Raw genomic sequence first — 21,277 nt, forward strand, 5'->3', positions numbered from 1 at the left:
TCGGGAAAATTGCTTTTGTAGGCATTTAAGCCGTTTTAGTGCGTTTGCGTAGCTATCAGGTAATAAAACTTCAGGGTCTTTCCACATTAGACCGACCTCGTACCTGCCGTTCTTCAAGGCGGTAGTAGATTCAAGTCTGGTTAGAGCTTGAGTTTCTTCTGGTGATGATAACGGTTTTGCTGTGGTAGCGTCTAATGAGAACGCTTGTTTGATGATCTCATGCAGCTTGGCGTCTGCGTCTCGGCATCCACACATGTGAACGCTGACATTAGCTCTAGTGGCCCTTGATGGCGTGGAGCTTTGTAGTGCCCATCCCAGTCGCGTCTTTGACGCTATTGGTTGGTGCCATGCCCCCTCTTTGATTTTAAGGGGTACGGCGAGGTTCCAGTTATTTGTGCCAATTAGGATGCTTGGGCGTGCGTTGGTGTATGATGCTATCGGTAGTCCCGCTAGGTGGGGGAATTCTTTGGCGAGAGCCCTTATGTCGATAGACTGTACAGGTAGATCCAGGGTATCTACACTGTGAACCTCTTCCAAGTAGAATTGATTGCCATTATGTGGATTGGCAACCGTAAGCGTGACACGTTCCGATGCATTTTCTTCGCGTGTTGTATCGTTGGTCCATTTTAGGCACAGTGGATCTGGAACGCCTTTTAAGCCGAGTTGCTTAAAGACCTTGTTGTCGATGAGCGTTAGTGCCGATCCCTCATCTAGAAATGCAAAAGTGTTAGTGACTTTCGTTTTATTGATGATTTGTATTGGAATGACACGGAAATATGTTGAGCCAGACTCTCTGGATCGTTGGGTGTGCTTGCCCTCCGGCGTATGCACGTTGGTGACCATAGCTGGTCTGTTTGGGCTGCTGGATTTCGCAGCCTCTGGCATCGGCTGCATCTCATGGATCAATGGGTGATGTTTGCTTCGGCAGCCTCGTATGCCGCAAACCTTTTCACGTTGGCACTTTTGGTGATGACGGTTTAGGCATTGTTGGCAGAGCTTGTGATTTTTCAGAAAAGACATCTTTCGTTGATGTGGCGTGGCTTTGAACGATGGGCAGCTGTGTATTTTGTGCCCAGGTTCGTTACATACGACGCACGTAATTTCCTTGACCTGCTCTTTAGGTGCCTCTGTGTGATGATTTAGGCTTCCGCTCTTCTTATGGTAAAGCGGCGATGTTACCTGGCTTGCTGCTTCAGCTATGTCGTAGATCCATTTGCTAAAAGATTCCATTGATGGTACCTTAGTGTCTTTGGGAAACATTGCCCACTGCAGCTTCAATTGTGTGGGGAGTTTCTCTAGTAGCTCTTGTACGAGCATTGGGTTTTGCATGTAACCTGTGAGTCCACATGCTTCCATCGTTGAGTAGATGTTTCGTACACACAGTGCGTATTCGATAAGTGGTTCAAGCTTATCTTTTATTGCGGGTAGTTGCCGCGTTTTTTCCAGTAAGTTGTGCAAAATATGCTCTGGCCGACCGAAACACATACGTAATGTTTGTATGATTTCAGGGACCATTGCTGGTAACAGGAGTTTGGATTGAACTAACTCACGTGCTTTTCCCTTCAGGCTAGCTTGCAGCCGCATAAGATTTTCTGCATTCGTATACCCAGCGATTTCCGTACTTGTCTGAAAACTACTCTAGAATAGAGGCCAGTTCTGAGGATTGCCATCAAATGTTGGAAGCTCTTTCGGTATCGCTTGACGGGCTGCAAGTTGTGCCGCGCTTGGTATGGCTGTGTTTAGGTCTATGTCCATTCGCACTTTACTTTCTGGATAGTACGATGCAGCCCTGGTTTGAGTATTTGTGAAATTCCAGGGAGCCATCGGCGTAGCACTTAGGTGCGGTTGTTCGCGTGTCGTAGCACGCGTGCTGTTTGAGGTTAGGAACGGCAGCTGCGGTGCCTCGTGATCGTAATGCCACGTGTCACGCACAGCTGAGTGTGTGACCATCGCTTTTTGTTTGGCAGAAGTAAAAATAGGAACAGCCGTCCTAGCTGTGTCCGGGAATATTTTTGGCGGGCATAGTCCAAAGTCCCGATCCGGTTCTGGTAGCGGCGCCGTTGGTTTTGCTGGTGACGAAGTAGCCTGAGGTTCGCCTGCTCGTGTGGTATTTCCGAGGTTCTGCAGGGCGTTGCTCAATATGGTTGTGATGACTTCCGATGACACGTTGACGCAGTCGCAGTTCCAGCTGTTCTCAGATTTCTCGTCTATTACTCCAACGCAGTCGAAATGATACCAGGAACAGCATCGATTGCATTGCACCATGCGGTCATTGTCTTCCTGCATGCATTTCTTGCAATGATATATTCCACTTGATAAGTCTTTTGTTGCCATGGTTTACCAATGAGTTTATACTTTTAAGCGATGTTGATTAGTTATGTGACCTATGTAGGTCGTAAACGGTTGACCGTTGAGGTTATGTATCACAATTTAGTGATTGGTTATGCAATCATCGAGGTTAACCTCTATATGATTGGCGTGTAGAACCGTGGGTTGACCCGTCGAGTTGAGTTAAATAATTAACTTTTCCGGTTCATTTAGTGGTTTACCACTGTAAGATTAATTTATGGAATTAATCTGTAGAATTAATTTTTAGAATTAATTCATTGCCTTTATGGCGTAATTTATAGAATTAATTTATAGAATTAATTCCTGGCATAATTTATAGAATTGTTGAGTTTGGCGCTAAGGTTCGATGTTTTAGCGGGCCCACAAGAAAACACTCCACTTTTCACGTGATACTTCATTTATTTCTTCCACGTGTATTTCTTATGCTAATGGGGTGTGTATGGTGTGTGTGCCGTATGCGAGTCGTTATTATGCGAGCCGCTATGATTGTAAGCGAGCCGTTTGTAAGCGAGCCGCTATGATTGTAAGCTAGCCGTTTGTAAGCGAGCCGTTTGTAAGCGAGCCGCTATAAATTAATCGCCCTCACTCGCGGTTGTAACCAAACTGTTCTGTCCGCCGCTTAGTAACAAGCATAGAACCTAACATGTAAGCTTAAAGCGCAAGATGCAACGGTTAATTTCCCAGCACGTAGGCTGGTGCTTAGGAATAAGTATGAAAATGAAAGAGAATGAGTGATATGGGTTAACCCATTGGTGGCTGCGTCGGGTCTGCTGGGCAGTTAGCGAATTTCGGCGGCAACACTTACAGTTAATTTAATTTTAATTCAAACAAAATCAAAACAGGTAAATGTTTTTTTTGATAATTAATTGGTAAATATTTATATAACTTGAAAGGCTAAAACTATATAATTTTGGTTATTAATATTAGGTTAAGCAAAATTGTATTCATTTTTTTTTGAAAATGATGCTCATTGTAATTAAATTTTGCTCCTAAAACATTGAAAATATCGAATCACGCCACTATCGATAGTTTCCAAGCTCTAACAAATGCAACACTAAAAATTTGACCCGAGTGTGTTTCACGTTTTCCAACACTACTTTCTACGATTTTCCAAAACTGGATAATATTAATTGTGGTCAAGTAGGCGGCACTGGCACTAAAAGTTTTCGTTCGACCTCAGCTCACAATCGACTTCACTTGCTTCGCAGCAGTCAAAGGAACAAGTTCAACTTTTTACTTCTTTCTCCCTGGTCTTTCTCCTTTAAAGCATTTAAAAATTTAAAACGCTTTAATTTAATCCTTCTCCTTTAAAGCATTTAAAAATTTAAAACGCTTTAATTTATTCCTTCTCCTTTAAAGCATTTAAAAATTTAAAACGCTTTAAAATATTCCTGCATCTTATGAACTGAGCGCTTTTCGGAATCATTAAGATGAAGTCGTTTCAGTCAGAAAACATTTATATTCCTTATTTGTTTTCTTTACGTCAGCATAAGATTTTAAATTTTTATTTTCCCGTCTAAATATAATAAAATAATTTTTCCTTAATCTTTACAATACCAAAATTACAAGATCCTCCACAACAGACACATCATATAAAATAGTCCGGATTTCATTTTGTTGTCTATCCACGGCGTTGGAATTACTTCATGGATTACTAAGTGTCGAAGTCAAAGGGGAACACATAAGCCATTTGACTTCCTTTCTTCCTATGGGCGATCTGGCAAAAGTAATGCTTTTGATTAATTTTCCTCTATTACTTGTTTTTTTAGTTTCCACTGTATTAATGATGCACTGAATTATACTTTTTTATATAAAGGTGGTAGACCTAACATTTTTTTTTTATATAAATATGCTCCCGACGCTCCTGCTCACGGCGCTCCTGCTCACGGCGCTCCTCCTCAAGGCGCTCCTGCTCACGGCGCTCCTGCTCACGGCGTTCCTGCTCACGACGCTCCTGCTCACGACGCTCCTGCTCACGACGCTCCTGCTCACGACATTCCAGCTCACGACATTCCAGCTCACGGCGCTCCTGCTCACGACGCTCCTGCTCACGACGGCGTTCCCAATGGAGACGTTCCCGCTCATGACGTTGTCGTTGCATTTGCTCATTTTGCTGCTGGCGATGTTGCTCAATTTGCTGTTGTCGCTTCTCCTCCTCCTGGAGGTACTGCTGTCTCAGTTCCTCTTGATATTGTTGCAAATATCGCTCATTCTCGGTCGATTCCGGTGCCGATTGACGCAATCCCGCATCCACTTCGAATACAGGTTGATGATGTCTTCTATAATTCTTTATTTACGTCATGCTTGCACTGCAGGCTGCGTCCAGGTTGCTATAGAGCTGTTCGGCCATCACGCCAGCCGAGTTCCGCGAGAATTGGGCCCTCTCAATTAATTCTGAAAATACCTGCACGTTCAATGTTTCGGACTTGTAGCCTTTATCGATGCTAGGAAGTCTTGCAGGTGCAAGTTGTGCTTCCCCGACCGAAAAATGTATGGCTTCATGGTCGCTTGCAGTATATACAAGTTAAGCACTTCTATCACAACTCATACCATAACATAGAAGCCATAGACCCAAGTCCGTCAACACATGCCCATTAAACGCATGCCCATTGGTCAACCCTATTTCATCATCACATGCAATACCCATTGGTCAACCCCACTCAATCGTCACATGCCCATTTGTCGCATGATCGCCAATCTCAAGTAACAGTCCGATCGCTAGGATAAACAATAAGCCTGCACCCCATTTTCCCAGGCCTTAGAAGAATGGTGTCGGGTTCGGTGCATACGCAGAATCACGCCACAAATTTCGGCAATAAACAAAGAATGGTCCTGAACACTTGTGTAAACAAAGAATGGTCCCACGCACTTAAAGTGGACTATTGGACTCAGCCAACGCCACCGCCAGCGACGACGTCGATTACCCAAGCCTTCATCCAACATAATTGAACCATAGCAAATCAGTCTTGAGCCTAAGTACAAACCAACCGGTAACTTCGCTTAAACTCCGCCGAATTCGCTCACCAAAGTCAGCATCTTTCAGTTATAATATTAACATATTGTATTGTAATAAAAGTGACTTTATAAATAAAAATTCATTTTTTTAACCCGTGAGTGAAGGAAGTGTTTAATTGGCGCCCGAGCAGGGACCCTGCTAAATACAACGTGATCGTGAGTTAGTGAAAGATACCAGTGATTCGTGACCAAAAAAAGCGCGTTAAAGGCCTTTAGAGTCAGTGAAACAAAAACACTATATCGAACTATACCACGAATCAGACAGGGTCATTTTAATCGCTGCGAATTCCTCTAAGACTAGTTCGGAGGAAAACTGAAAACCCAAAAGTGTTTGCCCAGGAGCGTTAGTACCTTCGACGTTGGAAAAGCGAGACCTCCTACAAACCGATCAGTAAAAAGCACCGAGGATGATAGCATTAACGTAAGTTAAGTAAAATAAACTTAAGCAAAAGAAAACCGAAATAAAATTTTTATTGTGAAAACACAGTGGGTGAAAAATTTTGTAAATCAATATCAAGAAGCAAAAAATTTTTTTTTTAAAATCGTTAATTAAATTTTGTCCCCACTCGAAAAAGAAAAAGAAAATAATGAAAAATTAAGAAAGAAAATAATAATAAGTATTATTCAAAAAAGAAAAAGAAAATAATGAAAAGTTAAGAAAAAATTAATAAGTAATATTCAAAAAAAAAAAGTAGAGAAAATAATTTTGAAATTTTGGAAAAAATATTTTTATAAAAGATAACCACATAATATTGAAAATTTTGTATAATACCACAAGCCATTTCCATCCACGATTAGCGGACATACCGCTATATTTCTATCAATCCAAGATTAGCGGACATACCGCTATATTTTTATCAATATAAGCAAAAAATTTAATTTTCGCGGATTATATTTTTCGTATTCGCGATACCGTAACACCTTGAATTAATTTTTATCAATATAAACAAAAAATTTAATTTTCGCGGATTATATTTTTCGTATTCGCGATACCGTAACACCTTGAATTAACCCTAATTAAAAAAACAATCCATTTCCAAAATGACTAAAGACAACTGGGTTAAAGCCGCAGTCCTTCAGCAGGGTGGTATTCATGCAGCAGGCTCTGATGCTCCGACAGCATCCACCTCAAGTGCATCAACCGCAAATAGAATCGAGGCACTGTCAATTCAGGGACTAGATGTAGCTATCCAGACAATTTTGTCGTCTCAGTTACAGGAAATAGTGAAACAATTAAATCATTCTCAGTCAGGACATATACCCTTTAGGGACCAGACAGCTGGCGTTCAGGATGATTGGCATGAACTAGATAAAGTGCCAGACATCGTAAAGAATCTTGACAAATTCTCAGGTAGCCGTGAGGATTTCTCAACATGGTTTACTACCGCCACAAAATTGATGGAATTGTATGCCCCCATTCAGGGAACACCCAAATACTATGCAATTCTTATGACCATTCGAGGAAAAATTACAGGCCATGCCAATACGTTGTTGAAAGTCTATCGCACCGCATTACATTGGGGCGCAATCTCGCAGTGTTTGTTAACTGAGTACACGGACAGACGAGATTTAAGCACTTTAGAATATCAGCTGTTTACCATGACCCAGAAGGGCACCTCCATTCATGACTTCTACTTCGCAGTTCACACACAGATGTCGCTAATACTAGACCAAATCGAAACGATGGGTTATTCTCCCGAGACTATGGAAGCCATGGCTAAACAGGTCAGAGATAGGGCTCTAGATACCTTCATCAGAGGTCTGAACGGAGATCTCTCAGACAGAATGAGCTTAGCTGAACCCAAAGATCTGAGGCATGCATTGCAATTGTGCAATATGTTGGATAATAAGAGGGCTAGAAACATTATCGGCCATCGTGACATTCGTCCACCTGTAGGACCAAAACCCCAACAGTATGCTAAAATTAACGTGCAACCTCAACGACCGTTCATACCAGCAATTCCACCCAAACCTTACAACAACAACAACTTTTATAATCAGAAACCCATGCAAAACGTGTTCATTCCACAAAATAGATACCCTCAACCTAATAACCCCGTATTTTTCAACGCACCACCGAGGCCATTTGCCCCGAAACCTCAGCCGGCACCAACTCCAATGGATGTCGACGGCTCTATTTTAACCAAAAAAGTTAACTACATGAATAAACCGAATGTTAATTTACCACAACAATTTGCTCCCAAGAGAGTCAACCAGTCCACCGTAAATTTTCCCAATAAAGTGCAGAGGCAATTCCATATCGAAACCGGTCCGTCAGGTGAACAATATATCACCATACCGCCTCAAGAAGAGCATTACTCCGATATGTCCGATTATCAGGCTGCTTATCAGAGCCAAGAAGACCCTTTTGAATCAGTCCCATATTCTGAGGTTCAACAATATCAACAGCAGCAGCAATATTTTACCTCACAAGGAGACAACTCAGAGTTAGTCCCACAGAACAAAGAGGAAACCAGACCACAATCGCAGGAGCCTCAACAACCACAAATCGAGGACACCGTTAATTTTTTAGGTTAAAGTGTTCCTCTTTGCCGTACTTTGTTGTCCGGGACAAAGACGGAACCTCATACAACTTCTTGATAGATACCGGCTCGAACAAGAACTATGTCCAACCAGAAATAGCAAAAAATGTAAAAACGAATGAACACAAGTTTTACGCGAACACCGTAAGCGGTCGCATTTTAATAACCAGCCATATCCATTTGGGTTTATTTAACGAACCCAATAAACCAATAACATTCTTCCTATTACCTAATCTGAATCCGTTCCACGGAATTCTAGGTAATGACTCACTAAGAGAGTTAAACGCTATCATTGATGTAGGGAAAGATCTACTATACGTCAACAACTCTCATGTTGTTAAAGTGAAGCAGATGCGAGCCCATCAGGTCCATACCCTCAAATCAGATGAGCTCACTAATCAGCAGAAATTAGGATTAAAGGCGCTCCAAGAGGAGTACAAATCGCTATTCGCGGACCCAAATAAAAAATTGACTTATGCTACTAATGTCCAAGGAGAAATCCGAACGACAACAGACACTCCAGTCTACACCAAGCATTACCCATATCCAGCCTCTCTAAGAGAAGTAGTAGAAGACCAGCTACAAGAATTATTACGAGATGGTATAATACGACCCTCACGGTCGCCCTATAATTCCCCTGTGTGGATAGTCCCTAAAAAGAGTGACAGCCTTGGGAATAAGCAATATAGGATGGTCATAGATTATAGAAAGCTCAATGCAGTTACAGTTTCGGATAGGTATCCTATCCCCGAAATCGGAGAAATGGTTGCGCAGTTGGGCAACAATAAGTATTTCTCTGTTCTTGATCTAAAGAGCGGATTTCATCAGATTTCCCTTAAGGAATCTGATATTGAAAAAACGGCATTCGCCGTGAATGGAGGGAAATACGAGTTCACGAGACTCCCCTTCGGCCTAAAGAATTCCCCATCAATATTCCAAAGAGCTCTCGATGATATTTTGAGAGATCTCATTGGAAAGATCTGTTACGTCTACATCGACGACATAATAATATTCAGTAAATCAGAGGAAGAGCATTTCCGACATCTAGCTTTGGTATTTTCTACCTTGTCCAAGGCAAATATGAAGGTCCAAGTAGATAAATGCAAATTCCTAAGACATAGCGTTGACTTCCTAGGCGTAGTAATTTCAAGGGAAGGAGTTAAAACCAATCCAGAGAAAATCCAAGCCATTAAAAAGTTCCCTATACCAAAGAACCTAAAACAACTAAGGTCCTTCCTGGGATTAGCTAGTTATTACAGAAGATTTATCAAAGATTTTGCTAAATTAGCTAGACCCTTGACTGCGTTATTGAGAGGAGAACATGGCAGAGCCAAGAAAAATGTCTCAAGTAAGATCGAAATCCGATTCGGTGAAGCCGAAACCGATGCCTTTGAGAAAGTGAAAAATGCATTAGTGTCACAAGACGTTATGCTAGCATACCCTGACTTTAAACAAGAGTTCCATCTAACCACCGATGCCTCAAACATCGCACTAGGAGCTTCTCTAGAACAGAATGGGAGACCCATTACATTTCTTTCCCGTGCGTTATCCAAAGCTGAAGAAAACTATGCCACAAATGAAAGAGAAATGCTAGCAATAGTATGGGCATTGGATAAGCTAAGAATGTATGTATACGGCAAATCCAAGGTGATCATTTACACCGACCACCAGACTCTCACTTATGCTATCAGCCCAAAAAATAACAACATAAAGCTGAAGAAATGGAAAAGTTACCTGGAGGAATACAACTACGAGTTGAAATATAAACCGGGTAGCTCAAATGTCGTAGCAGACGCGCTCTCTAGGAACCCTACTAACATAAATGCTAGTAGTACGTCAGCTACAGTCCACAGTGATGAAAGCTCAGGGCATGAACTCATTCCAGCAATGGAAGTACCCATCAATGTCTTTAAAAACCAATTGTTTATCCTCACTGGTGATAACGAATCCACCACTTTCGAAATACCATTCCCCACATACCACAGACATACAATAGTGAGAAGTAATTATTCTGAAAACGATCTTGTAACTATTCTAAAAGAAAAGATGGATCCGAGAATAGTAAATGGTATTTTCACTTCTGAAAGTATCATGGGTAAAATTCAACAAATTTTTCCGGAGCATTTTAGGAATTACAAGGCAAGATTCACCCAAATTCAAACTGTAGATGTCCATGATCAGACCCAAGAACAAGAAATCATAATTAAAGAACACCTTAGAGCACATAGAAATTCCATCGAAAATAAAAAGCCAATAGAAGCATTTTTCGCAACAAATTTAATCCATACACCAGAAAAATTAGCACTCGAAAGGGAAAAGATTTCGGAAAACATCTTAAAGAAACAAAACAAAGACCTAGGGTACCATAACAAAACAAAAAAACCCATAAAAATTTACGATCCAGGTGAAACCATCTACGTTAGGATTAATAAACGATTAGGTTCGAAACTAACGTCTAGATACAAAAAAGAAATAGTAGCCGAAGATCTTAATACCAAAATTAAAACCAGGTCAGGCAGGATAGTTTATAAAAACCACTTGAAATATTGATAAACATCCTCTTTCGACAGATTGCTTATGTTACCACTTTGCTGGGGTCACACAACCATATTAGACTACACTAAGTCAAGAGTGGTCATGTTGGAAACCGGGTTAGCCGCGCGCCAGAATGGAACCTTTAAAATCGTCCATGTCATCGAACTAGAAAAATATCAAATGTCCATATCCGTTTTAAAAGAAGTCGTCAAAAATTCGACAAACCTAAGTCCGTATCAGCCTTTTTTGGCCTATGAGATAACGCGGATACAGAATGAACTGAGGAGGCTTCAGCCGATGCAGTTTAGAAACAAAAGGTCGCTTGATATACTTGGCACGGCGTGGAAATGGTTAGCGGGCACACCTGATCACGAAGATCATATGATTGTGGTAAATAAGATCAATCAACAATTGGTAAACAATAATCGGCAGGTCGTAATTAATAATCTAATAGAGAATAAGATAAATGATTTAATTAAAATAACTAATACCATATTAATTAGAGGTAAACCCGAATCTAACAATAAGTCAAAAGAAATTGAAATAACCAAATTTAAATTGAGTCTTCTAAGAGAAGAAATAACAAATATTATCTATGCAATCGATTGGGCCAAGGCCAATACAGTAAATTCACTAATATTATCCTCTACCGAAATAGATTTCATCGAAACAATTAAAGAAGAAAGTTTAACATTTATAAACATTGAAGAATTAATAGAGTTTGCTGAGGTCAGTGTAGCCTCAGATGGTAAATCACTCCTTTATATTGTTAGCCTTCCCAGAGTAATTAATGAAATTTGTAAACAAATCCTAGCAATACCAATTAAATATCAAAAATTTATAGAAGAAATAGACTATGAAAACATCATGAAATGTAACAAGAAATATTTCGGGTTAACCAATAAGAGTAATTGTAAAATTCATAATGGTAAGACAATTTGTAAACTGGAAGATCTGACTAATTTAGAAAACAGTAAATGTATAGGAGCCTACTTGCAAAGAAGGAATCCCCAATGTAAGGTCATCAACAATCAGCACGTAAAATCTCATTCAGAAATAATGCCCGGTACCTTGCTGCTGAACCAATTCCAAGGGGACATCAGCATCAATGGAGAAAACATCACCCTAGAAGGCACCTTCATAATCCAAGCGGAAAACGCGACAGTCATAATAGAAGACTCCTGGTATATTGTGAAGACACGCTTTGAAGCCGAGGTTCAACCACCGCTGTTACAGTTACTATCAAATAAGCAGCAGAGAGGCGAAAAGCTATCGCTGGAAATGATCAAGGAGTTACACATCAATAATACTAATAATCTGGAGCGTATCCAAAGAAACAACTTGATTATGTCTTCGTCAAACTGGATTATTCTAACTCTTCTAGCAGCTGCGATGATAACATATTGCATCATTAAAAAATACTGCAGCCACGGAACAGGCAACCATGGTCCACCAATGGAAGTCTCAATCGGGCCCGTCCAATATGTTGTTGCGACCGAGGACGTCCGCACTTAAAGGGGGAGGAGTTAAGCACTTCTATCACAACTCATACCATAACATAGAAGCCATAGACCCAAGTCCGTCAACACATGCCCATTAAACGCATGCCCATTGGTCAACCCTATTTCATCATCACATGCAATACCCATTGGTCAACCCCACTCAATCGTCACATGCCCATTTGTCGCATGATCGCCAATCTCAAGTAACAGTCCGATCGCTAGGATAAACAATAAGCCTGCACCCCATTTTCCCAGGCCTTAGAAGAATGGTGTCGGGTTCGGTGCATACGCAGAATCACGCCACAAATTTCGGCAATAAACAAAGAATGGTCCTGAACACTTGTGTAAACAAAGAATGGTCCCACGCACTTAAAGTGGACTATTGGACTCAGCCAACGCCACCGCCAGCGACGACGTCGATTACCCAAGCCTTCATCCAACATAATTGAACCATAGCAAATCAGTCTTGAGCCTAAGTACAAACCAACCGGTAACTTCGCTTAAACTCCGCCGAATTCGCTCACCAAAGTCAGCATCTTTCAGTTATAATATTAACATATTGTATTGTAATAAAAGTGACTTTATAAATAAAAATTCATTTTTTTAACCCGTGAGTGAAGGAAGTGTTTAATTTACATTAGCAATTGCCCAGCTAGTTGACCTATAAAGACTTTCACTGACGAAAGTCAGGTCTATTACTGAGCCGAGTCCCGCTCTATTGAAGGTATTTTGGGATCCTACGTTAAGCAAAGCTATATCAAGTGTTGGAAATGCCTCTAGACTCACCCACTGTCTGTGATAGCAGCTCATGGGCTGCCCAGCAATGATTTAGATTAAGCTGGATAAACTTAATCATCATTATTGTGCTTACGGGTCTCGTTGGATGACCGCCCGTTTGCGGAGGGGCATCTCTGGCTGCCAGCTACATGTGAGAGTGAAGTCAGTCCTTCTGCTGCACATAGAAAACATTTGGCCTCGTTACAGCAGTCCCGAATTTTATGACCGCTGGTTCCGCATTTTAAGCACCAGCCACTTCTGTCAACGTCGCTATTACATTTGGCAGCGACATGGCCAGTTTTTAGGCACTTGTAGAATCTAACTGGGGCATTATTAATTCTGATTCGGCACACTGACTATGCCACCGTAATCTTATTGGCCTTGACGATTGTCTCTGCGGTTGTTGCCGGAACATATATGACCGCTTTCTGGGTATCACGGTATGATGGGCAGAGACTTTTGACAGCGCCTGGCTCTAGGTCAATTTTCAACTTGGTAGAAAAGGCTGCTACTATCTTTTCTACGGTTGTCTCGTTGTCTAGGTCCAGTATTTCCAGCCTTATATTATCTGTGAGAGCGCGAGTTTCGAACTTGGCGCCCAGCACATTGCCAATATCTTCTTTTAGCTTATGAAGGTTATCTGCTCTTCCCTTACTTAGCTCGAGGAGTAAGTCGCCATTCGCTGTGCGCCTCACCTTGGTAACATTTCCTCCAACGGCTTTAATTTTTTCATCTTGGCTTCTAGTTACCATTTTGAGCATATCGCTATATGAGACCCCTTCAGTGCTATGCAGAATAATAGTATCTGGTCTATGCTTTAACTGAGCCTTTCTTTTTGTTTTAAAGGGCAGAAGCCCTTTGCCCATCCTCTTCGTACTCCATTGGACTGACCGGCATTGCCACAGCGGCAGGGGCCAATGCTGGCCGTTATCAATCTATAGATTCAGTAGATTCGAAATTTAGAAAATTTTAAAAATTCCAACGATCGCCAAATGGTGCAGCCTGAAAGCATGCACCGCTTATGTACGCTGTTACGGGCTGTAAGCTTACAGGTCTGCTACCCGTATCAGCTGTGTCCGAATACGTTGACCAACACTGCTGAACAGCTGATGCTATCGAACTACGAACTATGAAGCCAGGTGGAGTAGTGGCTCCCGATTGAGCCCGCAGGTGTTTGGGTACGTAGCACCACCCCTAACCGACTCTGGTTAACAATTGTGTATGTTCTCAGGTCTCAGGAAGCTCCTTTATTTGACGAGATTTCGGAACGACTTGAACTACGCGACCGTACTTGGTGAGAAGAAAAACTGTGTGTCACCGCCTTCCATAGTGTGTGTGTGTATATGTGTTATGTATAAAAGGGCTGAGAGAGAACTTAGGGGTATGTATGTATATACACTAATACATACCCAAGTGAAAAAATTTTTTCGATTGCCAGCCTCTTACATAAATCATTTTAGGTTATAACAACACAATAATATTAAATTGTCATTTATTTAAATAATTAGCTAGGAAATTGGCAATTTTCCGTGGCACACTAGTGAAGAGCCTTGAAACACTATTTTTAAGATTTATTTGGGCAATTAATTCCCACCTTTACTATATTTTTTAACAATTTATAGCGGAGCTTTTTTCTTTGTTTTTTTCTTTGTGTTGAGGCGAATTCTCAAACTAGCAACTATTGTTCTCATTCTAAGACCTTAGAATCTATAACAAGGGTCATTAAATACAGCAATTTACAATAAGTGCTGAAAGCATAATAAAGTGAAAAATGAATTAAGACTAGTCCAAAGTGGTCTAGAATATATATAATATCATATAATTTGGAAATTTCTCACAGATTTATATTTGCGGCTAAGTTCATTAACATAACTTGAATCCAGACTGCACTGTAACTGGAGGCAGAGAGATGTCCAAATGTTAATTAACAGTGAGATACAAATGTCCAATAGAAATATTTTATGGGCGTGATTGAAAATTTTAGGATATTTTTAGGCATAATTATCTTCTATTAATTTGAATAATCCGCCTGGCCTCAGATTGAGGCCGCTTTATTTTCTATCCTTTCATCTTCTAGAGACATAAAACAGAAATTTAAAAATAGGGCCGTTACAGCAGCAGGGGAGGGACAATATAAAATAACTTATAAACTAACTTAATTACTAACAATGAATGTATAATAATAAAATAGACAATGACATTTAGAATTTAGTGTTTTTTTTAGAGATAATTATGGCGTAAGTAGTTTTAAGTATTTAGCATAAGTAAGTATTAGTTTTTAGCAATAAGAATTTTAAATTTAATTTTCCGGTGCAAGGGGTCTTAATAGGGGGAATTAGGCGAGTGCAGAGGGCACTAATAGAGGTAAGTAGAGAAGTGCATAGGGCGCTAGAGCGAGAAATGTAGGGAAACTGGCATTTTTTTGTGGTATTTTTAGGGCAACACTGGAGTGAGTGCTCATTATTGCGTGTGCGCTCACTGTTGCTGCTCAATACTTATTCGATAAGAAATCGATGCAGCATCAGGTGGCGGCGCATGTGGCTGAAAAGAGAAGGCGATATATTTCCAAAATGTAAACAAACAATTAGAAAAATGTGACATAACTATAAAAATTGACAATAAGATTAACAAATATTGGAAATTATAAATTAATTATTATTATTTTACAGGAACATGGCTGCTGAATCATCACTGGAGACCTCCACCGACGACAGAGTAAAGCTGTTAGGACGGGAACAGCTGCTTGCAGGTAAGTATTTTTTAGGTTGATGTTTTTGCTTATTTTTATTTTCAGGTCGAGGTACTTACCTAGACTCCATGGGATGCAGGTGGCCGCGTTGAGTTTTTAGGTGAGTATTGTTGGCTTTTAGTTTTTCCAATATTTGTAGTTAAATTTAACTTTGTTTTTTCTTCGTTTTCAGGTGCGTCTGGAATAGAAGAATGTGTTGCGGCTGGCGGCATTTTTATGGCAGGTGAATAATTGGTTGGTTTAGTAGTATTTTTTAACATTTTTATATTTTTTCCAGGTACAGGAGCAGCTTTATGGCGTTTAGGACCAGACGACGGGCCAGGTGGTTTTGTGTTTTATTGCTGATTTAGATAATAATTTTAATATATTTTCAGATACAGCAGCTGCAGACGGACTAGCTTGACGAGATTCTGGACGACGCAGATGAGACGATGCATACGACGCTGGACAAGGAGCTGCTGTTTGCTGTTGTGTATTTTCAGGTGAGTATTTGTACTTTTTAGTTGGTTTTATTTTTAGATTTGTTTTATTTTCAGGTATTGGTGCATCAGGCGAGCGGAAATCTGGACAGGACGATGGACGAGATGGTGCAGACGCTGAGAACGAGGCAGAGAGTGCAGGAGGCGCGTCTACTGGAGGCACAGCTGTCGAGGACTGGCCCTCTGGCCAGGCCAGGACAACCGCTGAATAGTGGGCAGGATTCTGGCTTTGCAGGGGCCGCCTGAAATCATATTTCGTTATGATTAGGTAAGTGAATGTTTGCAGAAGTATTAGTATTGGTGTTAGAGTGATTGTTAGTTAGGACCATCATGGGTGCAGTATCAGTTTTCCTTTTTTCTTAGAGCATCAGTGCTATTCGTGCTGTTATCAATTAATTTGAGCAACTCAGATTCCAGACTAGCCATGTTTAGAGCGAGTAGTTCATTTTCCGTGTATTGAATTTGTTCGTTTGGCCCAAGGGGGGGTAGGCTTTCCGGGGGTTTTTTTTTTAGCTATAGACGCTTCCTTAGCTCTGAGAACATCTTGCTTTTCAGTGATCCTGTTGTAGGTCTGGTGACAGTTGTCAGCAATAAGAGCTGGCGCCTTGGAGCCAGGGTTGAGCTGAGGTGGCATCAGTGGTGGTGTTTGGGCTTTTTTTATCGTTCGTGAGGCGACAAGTTTATCTATTTGCTTTGAGTACCTAGGCCATGGCAAACGTTTAGGGATAAATGGCTTTAGATAAAGTTTTTCAATTTCTTTGTTCTCATGGTCAGACATGGAGTTAAAGAATCTTAGGCAAGCGTCATTGTATATAGTTTCTAGAGGTTTGGCGTTATGTTTTTCTTGAATTTCAGAGTTTAGGCAATACATGTTCGCATTTGTTAGCTTTCTGAGCAGTTTATTGTGAGTTCCGGTGAGCTTTTTGAATAGGGTGTTAGATATTAGGCTACCCCATATGGGAATAGCGTATGTCCAAATAGGGACTAAGATTTGCTTGTAGATAGTGACCTTGCAGCGGGTGCTAAGATGGCTTTTAGCTCCCACGAGCCATTTGTAGCGAGTATAGGTGGACTTGGCTTGAGCACAAAGTTTGGCAATATGGGTTTTAAACAGGGGTTTGCTATCAACAAGGACTCCCAAGTATCGGCACGAGGACGTATTTTTAATAGGTTTGTTATTAAACTTAACAGTGGCAGCTTTAACAGCAGGTGAGGTAGATCGTCTGGAGAAGAGAACATGAACTGTTTTACTCACGTTGACTGTGAAACACCATTTGTTGGACCAGGTAGAGAACTTGTGTAGGTAATTTTCCGTTTTATTCATGGCTACAAGGGCGTTTTTATCGGTCGAGATGAAAATAGTATCGTCAGCATATGTAGAGAGCAGAGTGTCACCGTGTTTATAGGTCGGGTAATATTCGATCAGGGTTTCATGCTCAATTATGAACTTTGGAATTGGCATGTCTGACGAGTATATGTTGTATAGCAGGGGTCCCAAAACACTACCCTGAGGGATTCCTGCTAAAATTTTCCCATCACGGGACATAATACCATGGTTACCGCGAACGGAGAACGTGCGACCCTTGAGGTAACTGTCCAGAACTTTGTATAGGTTAATAGGTAGTAGCTTTATCAACTTGTTACGCAGACCGCAGTGCCAAACTTTGTCAAACGCTTCTGTAATATCGATGAATATAGGCGATCCATACAGTTTGTCCTCAAAAGCTCTCTGGAGGAATTGTGTAACGCGAGCTAGTTGATGCTCGGCCCCATGAAATTTGCATTTGTATGGATTGTGAAAGACGGTTACATTTAAGGACCCTCTTGGCAAGCAAGGATTCAAGTATTTTTGTTTTGTTTGCCTATGACAAAAAAAAACAACACATGTTACTCACTTCTTGCCTATAAGAGGGAATTTTCCTGACAATAAGAGCGCTGCCTCAATGATTTTGCCAACTGCAATGACGCCATGAATCGATATGATTCGAACTGATAACCTGCAAGAAACAATTATACTAATCACTATTAATGAACAATATTTGTAAATACTATATTCTTTATAATTATTGCAGCTTGCAACTTGTTCTTGATCCTCTAGTTGTTTTTATGGTCCTTGGTAAAACCCAGTAAGCATTTATTTACTTGCATGTAAAAAATTTCCCATGTAAATTTCCCACAATTTTTTTTTTGTCCTACCAGTAACACCCAACAAACATTATGTCTTATATATTAATCATTCACACTATTAATAAGCCATTGTAAAATTTTTCTAAGCTCGTTTTTATTGTAATTGTATATGCTTCCTTAAAGGGGGGAGAAAAACAATAAAAGATGGTTGACTCCTTCGGGAGCCAACCACTTGGCTTTGCAACTGCGGCCATACAAGTAAAAAAAAAGAGAGAATTGGAAATTCTCTCCCTTTATCACCTGGCCCGGCTGAGTAACGGCCTGACTCAAATCACGGCCAAAACAATGGACACCTATGGCAAAATAAAAGCTACCCTGGAGGCAAACAAATTTGCCTTTTTTACTCACCAGCCCAGATGGGAACGAGGTGCTAGACGTGCGACCCTTGAGGTAACAATCCAGAACTTTGTATAGGTTAATAGGTAGTAGCTTTATCAACTTGTTACGCAGACCGCAGTGCCAAACTTTGTCAAACGCTTCTGTAATATCGATGAATATAGGCGATCCATACAGTTTGTCCTCAAAAGCTCTCTGGAGGAATTGTGTAACGCGAGCTAGTTGATGCTCGGCCCCATGAAATTTGCATTTGTATGGATTGTGAAAGACGGTTACATTTAAGGACCCTCTTGGCAAGCAAGGATTCAAGTATTTTTGTTTTGTTTGCCTATGACAAAAAAAAACAACACATGTTACTCACTTCTTGCCTATAAGAGGGAATTTTCCTGACAATAAGAGCGCTGCCTCAATGATTTTGCCAACTGCAATGACGCCATGAATCGATATGATTCGAACTGATAACCTGCAAGAAACAATTATACTAATCACTATTAATGAACAATATTTGTAAATACTATATTCTTTATAATTATTGCAGCTTGCAACTTGTTCTTGATCCTCTAGTTGTTTTTACGGTCCTTGGTAAAACCCAGTAAGCATTTATTTACTTGCATGTAAAAAATTTCCCATGTAAATTTCCCACAATTTTTTTTTTGTCCTACCAGTAACACCCAACAAACATTATGTCTTATATATTAATCATTCACACTATTAATAAGCCATTGTAAATTATTTCTAAGCTCGTTTTTATTGTAATTGTATATGCTTCCTTAAAGGGGGGAGAAAAACAATAAAAGATGGTTGACTCCTTCGGGAGCCAACCACTTGGCTTTGCAACTGCGGCCATACAAGTAAAAAAAAAGAGAGAATTGGAAATTCTCTCCCTTTATCACCTGGCCCGGCTGAGTAACGGCCTGACTCAAATCACGGCCAAAACAATGGACACCTATGGCAAAATAAAAGCTACCCTGGAGGCAAACAAATTTGCCTTTTTTACTCACCAGCCCAGATGGGAACGAGGTGCTAGACGTGCGACCCTTGAGGTAACAATCCAGAACTTTGTATAGGTTAATAGGTAGTAGCTTTATCAACTTGTTACGCAGACCGCAGTGCCAAACTTTGTCAAACGCTTCTGTAATATCGATGAATATAGGCGATCCATACAGTTTGTCCTCAAAAGCTCTCTGGAGGAATTGTGTAACGCGAGCTAGTTGATGCTCGGCCCCATGAAATTTGCATTTGTATGGATTGTGAAAGACGGTTACATTTAAGGACCCTCTTGGCAAGCAAGGATTCAAGTATTTTTGTTTTGTTTGCCTATGACAAAAAAAAACAACACATGTTACTCACTTCTTGCCTATAAGAGGGAATTTTCCTGACAATAAGAGCGCTGCCTCAATGATTTTGCCAACTGCAATGACGCCATGAATCGATATGATTCGAACTGATAACCTGCAAGAAACAATTATACTAATCACTATTAATGAACAATATTTGTAAATACTATATTCTTTATAATTATTGCAGCTTGCAACTTGTTCTTGATCCTCTAGTTGTTTTTACGGTCCTTGGTAAAACCCAGTAAGCATTTATTTACTTGCATGTAAAAAATTTCCCATGTAAATTTCCCACAATTTTTTTTTTGTCCTACCAGTAACACCCAACAAACATTATGTCTTATATATTAATCATTCACACTATTAATAAGCCATTGTAAATTATTTCTAAGCTCGTTTTTATTGTAATTGTATATGCTTCCTTAAAGGGGGGAGAAAAACAATAAAAGATGGTTGACTCCTTCGGGAGCCAACCACTTGGCTTTGCAACTGCGGCCATACAAGTAAAAAAAAAGAGAGAATTGGAAATTCTCTCCCTTTATCACCTGGCCCGGCTGAGTAACGGCCTGACTCAAATCACGGCCAAAACAATGAACACCTATGGCAAAATAAAAGCTACCCTGGAGGCAAACAAATTTGCCTTTTTTACTCACCAGCCCAGATGGGAACGAGGTGCTAGATTTGCCATCAGGCGCTAGTGAATGACGAGATGGACCAGGATATTGGCCAGATTTAGCACGAAGATTTGCACGCGAAGCTACTGGCGGCATTTGCATGGCAGGTGAGTAATTTGTTGATTTAGTAGCATAGTTTAGCATTTTTATATTTTTTCCAGGTGCAGGAGCAGCTTTATGGCGTTTAGGACCAGATGACGGGCCACGTGGTGCAGCAGAAGATGCAGGGGGAGCTCCAGTTGGAACTGCTAGCGGCTGCGGCTGGATTTAGATATGTATTTAGTTAAATTAGCTTGATTCTTTGTTGATTTTTTGTTTTTTTTCAGGTGCAGCCTTAGGTAGAGGGCCAGAAGGACCAGCTGGTGTTGCTGCAGGTGACTGAAGAGGATTTGCAGGTAAGCTCACGTGATTATTGAGAGATTTTTCTGACGATTTGTGTTTTTTTCCATGTGCAGGCGCTAGTGAATGACGAGATGGACCAGGATATTCGCCAGATTTAGCACGAAGATTTGCACGCGAAGCTACTGGCGGCATTTGCATGGCAGGTGAGTAATTTGTTGATTTAGTAGCATAGTTTAGCATTTTTATATTTTTTCCAGGTGCAGGAGCAGCTTTATGGCGTTTAGGACCAGATGACGGGCCACGTGGTGCAGCAGAAGATGCAGGAGGAGCTCCAGTTGGAACTGCTAGCGGCTGCGGCTGGATTTTAGATATGTATTTAGTTAAATTAGCTTGATTCTTTGTTGATTTTTTGTTTTTTTTTTCAGGTGCAGCCTTAGGTAGAGGGCCAGAAG

General features: G+C 40.6%; 1 protein-coding gene across 2 annotated transcripts; it reads left to right on the forward strand.

The window, feature by feature from the left end:
* Positions 1-18,222: 18,222 nt before the first annotated feature.
* LOC124461465 lies at positions 18,223-20,193 on the forward strand. Of its 2 annotated transcripts, XR_006955077.1 has the most exons (3): positions 18,223-18,526; positions 18,587-19,515; positions 19,576-20,193. XR_006955077.1 is itself a non-coding variant. In XM_047012991.1 (2 exons), exons 1-2 carry the CDS (start codon positions 19,270-19,272, stop codon positions 19,681-19,683), a joined length of 354 nt encoding a protein of 117 aa, XP_046868947.1. In that variant the 3' UTR covers positions 19,684-20,193. The 2 variants fall into 2 exon arrangements, 1 of the variants encoding a protein (XP_046868947.1); XM_047012991.1 differs by lacking the exon at positions 18,223-18,526 and having other exon boundaries at positions 19,270-19,515.
* The last annotated feature ends 1,084 nt before the right edge of the window (positions 20,194-21,277 follow it).

Source organism: Drosophila willistoni, unplaced genomic scaffold, assembly GCF_018902025.1.
Source record: "Drosophila willistoni isolate 14030-0811.24 unplaced genomic scaffold, UCI_dwil_1.1 Seg493, whole genome shotgun sequence".
In the NCBI taxonomy this organism is placed as follows: Eukaryota; Metazoa; Arthropoda; class Insecta; order Diptera; family Drosophilidae; genus Drosophila; species Drosophila willistoni.

What these genes read in the sequence shown, in the direction of transcription:
- LOC124461465 (XM_047012991.1), top strand. Translation starts at nt 19,270, where the DNA reads ATGGTTGACTCCTTCGGGAGCCAACCACTTGGCTTTGCAACTGCGGCC. An exon ending in CTAGACGTGCGACCCTTGAG is followed by an intron (nt 19,516 to 19,575) that starts GTAACAATCCAG and finishes CTTGTTACGCAG; the next exon opens with ACCGCAGTGCCAAACTTTGT.